Source organism: Cherax quadricarinatus, chromosome 17 (genome assembly GCF_038502225.1).
Source record: "Cherax quadricarinatus isolate ZL_2023a chromosome 17, ASM3850222v1, whole genome shotgun sequence".
Lineage (NCBI taxonomy): Eukaryota > Metazoa > Arthropoda > Malacostraca > Decapoda > Parastacidae > Cherax > Cherax quadricarinatus.
The window spans coordinates 50,314,492-50,321,911 of record NC_091308.1 but is presented as its reverse complement, the minus strand read 5'-3'; the positions used below and the strand labels follow the sequence as shown (position 1 = coordinate 50,321,911).

Genomic DNA, 7,420 nt, shown 5'->3' with positions numbered 1-7,420 from the left:
GGTTGTGGGTGATGGTATAGTTGTGAGTACTGATGGTATAGTTGAATACTGATGGTATGGTTGTGAGTGATGGTATGGTTGAGTGCTGATGAGGTTGAGTACTGATGGTATGGTTGGGAGTGCTGATGGTATGGTTGTGAGTGCTGATGTTGAGGTTGTGAGTACTGATGGTATGGTTGCGAGTACTAATATTATTATTGTTATACAGCTGGAGACGTTCCCGGGTGGTCAGGGAGTTACCTTGCAGCAGCTGACTGATGGTTCAATCATGGCCAACCTTCTCCACCAGATGTAAGTATATTCTATCCTTCCATCCTACCTTCCTTTACATAAGAACATAAGAAAGAAGGAACACTGCAACAGGCCTACTGACCCATGCGGAGAAGGTCCATGTCCCCCCCCCCCGGATTAGACCAATGACCCCCCCCCCCCAGATTAGCCCAATGACCCACCCAGTCTGATCATCTCCACTCAAGGATGGAGCACTGCACCAGACCCAGCAGCACAAGCTAGTCAGGTTCAACTCACACCCACTCATGTATTTATCTAACCTATTTTTAAAACTACACAACGTTTTAGCCTCAATAACTGTACTCGGGAGCTTGTTCCACTCATCCACAACTCTATTACCAAACCAGTGCTTTCCTATATCCTTTCTGAATCTGAATTTTTCCAACTTGAAACCATTGCTGCGAGTCCTGTCTTGGCTGGAAATTTTCAGCATGCTATTTACATCCCCTTTATTTATTCTTGTTTTCCATTTATACACCTCGATCATATCCCCCCTAATTCTACGCCTTTCGAGAGAGTGCAGATTCAGGGCCCTCAGTCTATCCTCATAGGGAAGATTTCTGATACATGGGATCATCTTTGTCATCCTCTTCTGTACGTTTTCCAGAGCATTTATATCCATTCTGTAATACGGTGACCAGAACTGAGCAGCATAGTCTAAATGAGGCCTAACCAAGGATATATAAAGTTGAAGAACAACCTGAGGACTTCTGTTATTTATACTTCTAGATATGAAGCCAAGAATTCTGTTAGCTTTATTGCGAACACTAATGCACTGTTGTCTTGGTTTTAAATTACTGCTAACCAGAACTCGTAAATCCTTTTCGCAATCAGTAGTATTAAGATCTACATTATTTAGTTTATATGTGGCATGGTTATTTACCTGTCCAACATTTAGAACTTTGCATTTGTCAATATTAAGCTGCATCTGCCACTTCTCCGACCATTGCATCAATCTATTCAAATCATCCTGGAGTGCTCTAGTGTCCTCATTAGGTAAAGTAAAAGGACACAAGTGCAACTAATGTGACATTTTAGCAACGTTTTGCTCTCCAGGAGCTTTATCAAGCCATTACAAACAATACATGGACACAGAGGGTATATAAAGGCTCAGAGTGAGGTGCAATACTAGTGAGGTACCATTTCGATGTTCACTAGTGGTGGTAGTAGTAGTAGTAGTGGTGACAAAAATAATACAATATGGTAGAGCAGTTAATTCGTACATGAGTAAAAGGATATAAAAGCTATTACTTGGGTAACATAAAAATAGGTTGGACAAATATAGACTGGAAAGAGGCAGATTGTTTCAGTGTTCATTCTCTGTAATGTGCTTTGTGTGGTATAACAGGAGAGACTATGTGATGGCAGGGTTTACTGTTTTCAGGAGGATTCTTGCTTAGACTTCAGAGATGGTGAAGCTGCCGTTGTTTTGTTTAATTGTATTCGAAATGGCGATCAGTGCTGATTCGAGGCACTTGCGTCTGCGGAAATTAGTTTCTTTGATCACTAATTGGGCGTCTCTGAATTTCATGAGATGATTGGTGGAATTTCGGTGTTGTACACAGGCGTTGTTCAAGTTATCGTTCCTACATGCGTAAATGTGTTCATTGAGGCGGGTGTTGAGGTTTCTTGCTGTTTCACCTACGTAGATCTTGTCACAGCCTCCACAGGGTATAGTGTAAACTCCTGCATTGACTGGTTCATGGTGCTTGGATTTTGTAATGGTTAGATCCTTTATTGAAGTGCTAGAAGCGATGGCGACTCTGGTGTTAGCTTGTGAAAGTACTTTTGAGACGTTTAGTGCAACCTGGCTGTTGGGAAGAATTATAACTTTGTTGGGAGCGGTGTTGATGCGTGGAGAATTAATCATCTGAAGAGCTCTTTTCTTGCAGTCTTTGATGAAAAAAGGAGGAGGAAAATGTAACTCAGTGAATGTTTGGTGAATGTATGTACATTCCTCGTCAAGAAACTCAGGACCACAAATTCGGTATGCTCTTAGGAAAAACCCGATGATGATGCCTCTTTTGGTCTTGGTATCTTGACTGGAATAGAAGTTGCACTCGTGTCCTTTTACTTTACATATTGTCGGTAATTCTACCAACTTTATTACAATCTGTCCTCATTAGAATGAATTGGACGGCCTATTTTGGTGTCATCAGCAAATTTGCTTATGTCGCTATTTATTCCCACATCTTTGTCGTTTATGTAAATTGTGAACAACAACGGGCCCAACACTGGCCCCTGAGGAACACCGCTTGTGACGTGCCCCCATTCTGATTTCTCCCCATTTATGCAAACTCTCTGCTGTCTATTTGTCAGCCATGCCTCTACCCAGGAAAAAATTTCTCCTCCTATTCTGTGTGCCTTAAGTTTCCTCAATAGCCTCTGGTGTGGAACTCTATCGAAAGCGTTACTGAAGTCCATATACACAATATCATATTCATTACCATGCTCTACCTCCTCAAATGCCTTAGTGAAAAAAGTTAGTAAATTCGTGTTGAGATTCATTAATCAATCTGTGCCTGTCAAGATGGCTACGAATTGCTTCGGCAATTATTGATTCCATAAATTTTCCCACTATGGAGGTAAGGCTTATTGGTCTATAGTTCGAAGCCAAGGACCTGTCACCTGCCTTGTAAATAGGTATTACATTTGCCATTTTCCACTTATCAGGCACTATGCCAGTTTGTAGTGATATGTTAAAAAGATTAGCCAAAGGTACGCTAAGTTCATCTTTACATTCCTTTAACACCCTTGCAAACAGTTCATCAGGGCCTGGGGATTTGTTAGCTTTTAGTTTCTCTATTTGTCTGAGGACCATGTCACTAGTTACCGCAATCGTACATAGTTTATTATCATCCTGTTCTACATAATCTATTATTTCAGGAATATCGCTAGTATTTTCCTGGGTGAAAACTGAGAGGAAGTAGGTATTTAGAATTTCACACACATACTTATCAATGTCAGTGACCTGACCAGTTACTCTTAAGTGGGCCAATCTTGTCCCTAATCTTACTTCTGTATACCTGAAAGAACCCTTTTGGGTTAGTCTTTGAATCCCTTGCGACCTTAGCCTCATAATCCCTTTTTGCTTTTCTTATTCCTTTCTTTATTTCTCTTTAATTGAATATATTGATTTCTTAACTGCCCATCCCCTCTTTTGATACGCCTATATATGCCTCTCTTTTGACCAATGAGATGTTTAAATCTATTGTTCATCCATTTGGGATCATTTTTGTTAGATCTAATTTCCCTACTCGGAACAAAAGTTGTCTGGGCAGCTAGAACTGTGCTCTGAAAAACGTCATGTTGGGAACCAAGATCACCTACCTGACCCATAGTCAGGACATCCCAATTTAGCCCACCCAGGTAATTTTTCAGTCCCATGAAGTTGGCCAAGTGAAAATTCTGGGACAGAGATTTGATTGCAGTTATCTGGGTAATTCCATGATATATTGAAACTAAGTGATTTGTGATCACTTTCCCCAAGCTCATCATTAACCTCAAGATTATTAATTAGTGAATCTTTGTTGGCAAGAACCAAGTCAAGCAGATTGTTTCCTCTAGTTGGTTCTGTCACAAACTGTTCTAAAAAGCAATCCTGAACCATATCAAGAAAGTCACTAGACTCAAGATTTCCTGTCATATTGTTCTAATCAATTTGTCTAAAGTTAAAATCTCCCATTATCACAACATTTTCATATCTAGATGCCTTATGACTTTTGTCCCATAACAGCTTGCTGCACTCCCTGTCAAAGTTTGGGGGCCTATAAATCACACCCAAAATTAATTTGTCATGTCCCTTGAGAAACTGTAGCCAAACAGATTCTGTGTTAGATGTTTCTAATTTCATATCATGTCTAAGACAATAATTTAAATTATCTCTGACGTACATCACCACACCACCACCCTTCCTGTTGACCCTATCAGTGTGGAATAGTTTATATGTTGCATTCAGAAGGCATTTCTCTATCTTTCAGGTTGAACCAGGTCTCTGTTATACCAATAATATCTATATTACCTACACTTACAAGTAATCTTAGCTCATCTATCTTATTTCTTAGACTCCTACTATTTGTATAGTAAACCTTAAGGGAGCTAGTCACTCGTTGCCCTCTACTATCTCTTTGTTGATCAATTGATTTACCATTACTAGTAACTTTATTTTGAATCCTTCCATCCTTTTCCTAACTTTATTACCTTCATTACAGCGGCTTTCCTTTCTCTCCTTCCTATCTTCTGTTTTCTTTTCTTCTTACCTGTCTACCTGTCTTTGTTTCTTCCATGTTTTACTTCTTCCTGTCTTTCAAATCTTCCAAACTTTCTTACTTTCTTCCTACGTTAATTCTATTGTTTTTTTCTTTGCTTCCTTCCTTTCTTTTGGTTTTATTCATTTTTATTTCTTTTGTATCATTTTCTTCTTTTTTTTTTTATTTTTTTCTACATTTTTCTATCTTCCCTTTCTTCTTCTGTTATTTTCCCTAATATGTCTATTTTTTCTTCATAAATGTTTGATCACTTATTTCTGTCCTTTATTTCTTTACACTTTTTTAAACAGGAGTTTCACAAGGTTAAGGATTCCAAGCTTTATTTACAAGCTAAGAACTGTTACCTATATCAGCTTATTTTAAAGCTTTTTTATTATGGAACATACAAATGGGGAACTGGATGAGGTTGGAACCATCTGTGGGCCAGCTATTTCATTTGGTTATGTAACTCTATATCATTGATGTCATTATGCTGTACGAACATGTTCTAGATGAGTCATCCTGGGAATAAATGATCTCAGATGAATTGATGTTCTGGAGAAGTATATAGTCAGGGTGTAGCTGCTGTTTGCTGCCCGTCTTGTTGTGTAGAAGCTCACTTCTCACTGCTTCGGAGTGGAACCAAGTGTTGTACTCTGACAATATTATCCTTGTACATAACAGTTAGGCCGTCGACATCACTCCAATGTTGAAGGCTCTGCTGAAATGACAGATCTGTCCATACCGGGTCCAAACGAGAGATGAGTCACCTTGCTCTGTTCTCTATTCTGCCAGGAAGTCACACATGAGACGAGGGGAGGGGTATCTTTCCTCAGTCAGGCTGAGGTACTAATCACCTCAAAAACTACTAGTACAAGGTTGATGGGCTGGTTACATCGTCATTGTTACCACGCCTGCTGCCTCGGTAGTTGAAGCAGCTTACTATGTAGGCGAAACTTTTCAATCGACAATAAAGATACGCAACTGCTTCACATGTGAGTCAACAATAAAGATACCCAAGTGTTGGACATGTGAGTCAACAATAAAGATACCCAGGTGTTGAGCATGTGAGTCAATAAAGATACCCAACTGCTGCACATGTGAGTCAACAATATAGACCCAAGTGTTGAACAAGTCTTGCTTTTTAACTCACAGGTGGAAATACAAACACACATGCAGTCTAATGTGATCCTTTATTGACAACGTTTCGCCCACGCAGTGTAGACAACCTGTACTGTCTGCACAGACAGCCTATGCTGTCTGCCAGTTTAGTTCATATTTCGCGCCACTCAAGTGCTGCCCTCTGGGGCTGTCCAGGTCTGTGGGAAGCTGGTCCCACACACAAACTCTGGCGACACCCTTCACTCAGTCAAGAAGTGTCCACTTCTCTCTGGATGGCCCCTCCCGGGCCATGGGCACAACACATAAGCCTGTGTACCCACCACGACTTAACAATAAAGTAAGAAGCCTCCGAAGACGTCTATCATTAACCACTCGCTTTCAGCCCTACCAAACAAACTCGTTATAGATGGTGGGAAGCGGTGGTCGCAGCAGTTGTGTTTGCCCGGAGAGAGGAAGGAAGGAATGAAGTCATCTTCACTTCATCATCCCATGCAAGAAGCATCCGTCTTTCAACGAGTTATCCTGATGTCGTGTCTGCACGTTTGAGCATCCAGACAAAGGTACAAGCAGGATCCAGCCGAAAATTGCCGAATTTCTTCGAGAATTGTTAGTGGTGTCCCAGCGACCCCACGCTACAGCATCCCACGCTGTTTCTCAAGTCACATGTTCAGCGTCACTTGTATGTTGCTGTTGTTGTTCAGCTCAGCACAGCTGTTTCAGCAAGCCAGAGGTGAGTTTTGTGGTGATTTCTGCGTCCAGTGTGAGCTTCTCGTGTTTGTGGGAGGAGGAGGAGGAGGACGAGGAGGAGGAAGAAGTGGCCGTTCCTCACCTTGCCCATGCTCGCCCTACTCACGCTCGCCCATCTACCATACACTCGCCACTGCCCACTCCCTCTGCTGTGTTTTCTGCTGTTTTCCGTGTGAATTAATTGCCAGAGCTGTGTATCCGAGTGCCCGAGGCCACTCGAAGCCACGTGGATCAGCATGCCACATAGATCACGACGCCAAGTGAATCCCGATGCAAAGTTGGGCGTGGGCGATGTCACGAGGATCTACAAGCCACGTGAATTACCAGATGTCCCAGGCCACATGCTGTGGTCTGCTGCCCGACTTCACAACGTCACCGATGCTGCTGCCCGACTTCATGACGTCATGATGTCTGCCTGACGTCACCTCGAGATGTCTGCTGACATCACAGTGCTGCTGATGTCACCTTGTGACGTCACGCCTGACATCACATGATGTCACAGTGTTTCTAGTAATTATTTCAGTATTGTCGAGAAGATTGAGAGAAGATATATGTCATGTGTTAATTCCTCTCAGTCAGTGTTCTCACCTGTTAGTGTAAGGCATGTACCGTGGGTGTGTGTAGTTTCCGTGTGTCCAGCGAGGTCTGAGCCAGACCTAAGTAGCACCACTGTGCTAAGTCACCCGATGTGACCAGTGCGTTTGACAGCTGTTATCAGTCAGCTCTGAGCCCGAGCCCATTTGTACAGAAAGCTCTTATGCTCGTCATGTGTGATGTTCTGCAGAATCGTACTTGCTACGATTCCCATCGAGATTTGTTTCACTTCACCTCCAGCCCTTCAGAATGCAGTTATATGTAGAGAAACAAGTCTGGGGACGCTTAGACTAACCTCTGCTATAACTCCAACTGCCGAGAGAATGACACTCGTCAAGCCTCAGTTTAAGCCCTGTCGGCAGGCACTGTGTCAGCCTCGTGTCACAAGCTTCAGTGAGCAGCCTGCACAAAGATGTCAC

At 42.1% G+C, this 7,420-nt stretch overlaps 1 protein-coding gene across 2 annotated transcripts in view; it reads left to right on the top strand.

Annotated features, from left to right (window-relative positions):
* Window positions 1–213: 213 nt before the first annotated feature.
* The window catches only part of LOC128686295 (protein Hook homolog 3), a 753,866-nt gene continuing 746,659 nt past the window's right edge, over window positions 214–7,420 (top strand). For both annotated transcript variants that reach the window (XM_070085977.1, XM_070085978.1), the window contains exon 1: window positions 214–291. In XM_070085977.1, coding sequence (XP_069942078.1) covers window positions 269–291 — 23 coding nt within the window. In that variant the 5' untranslated portion in view covers window positions 214–268. The remainder of the gene's footprint in view (window positions 292–7,420) is intronic.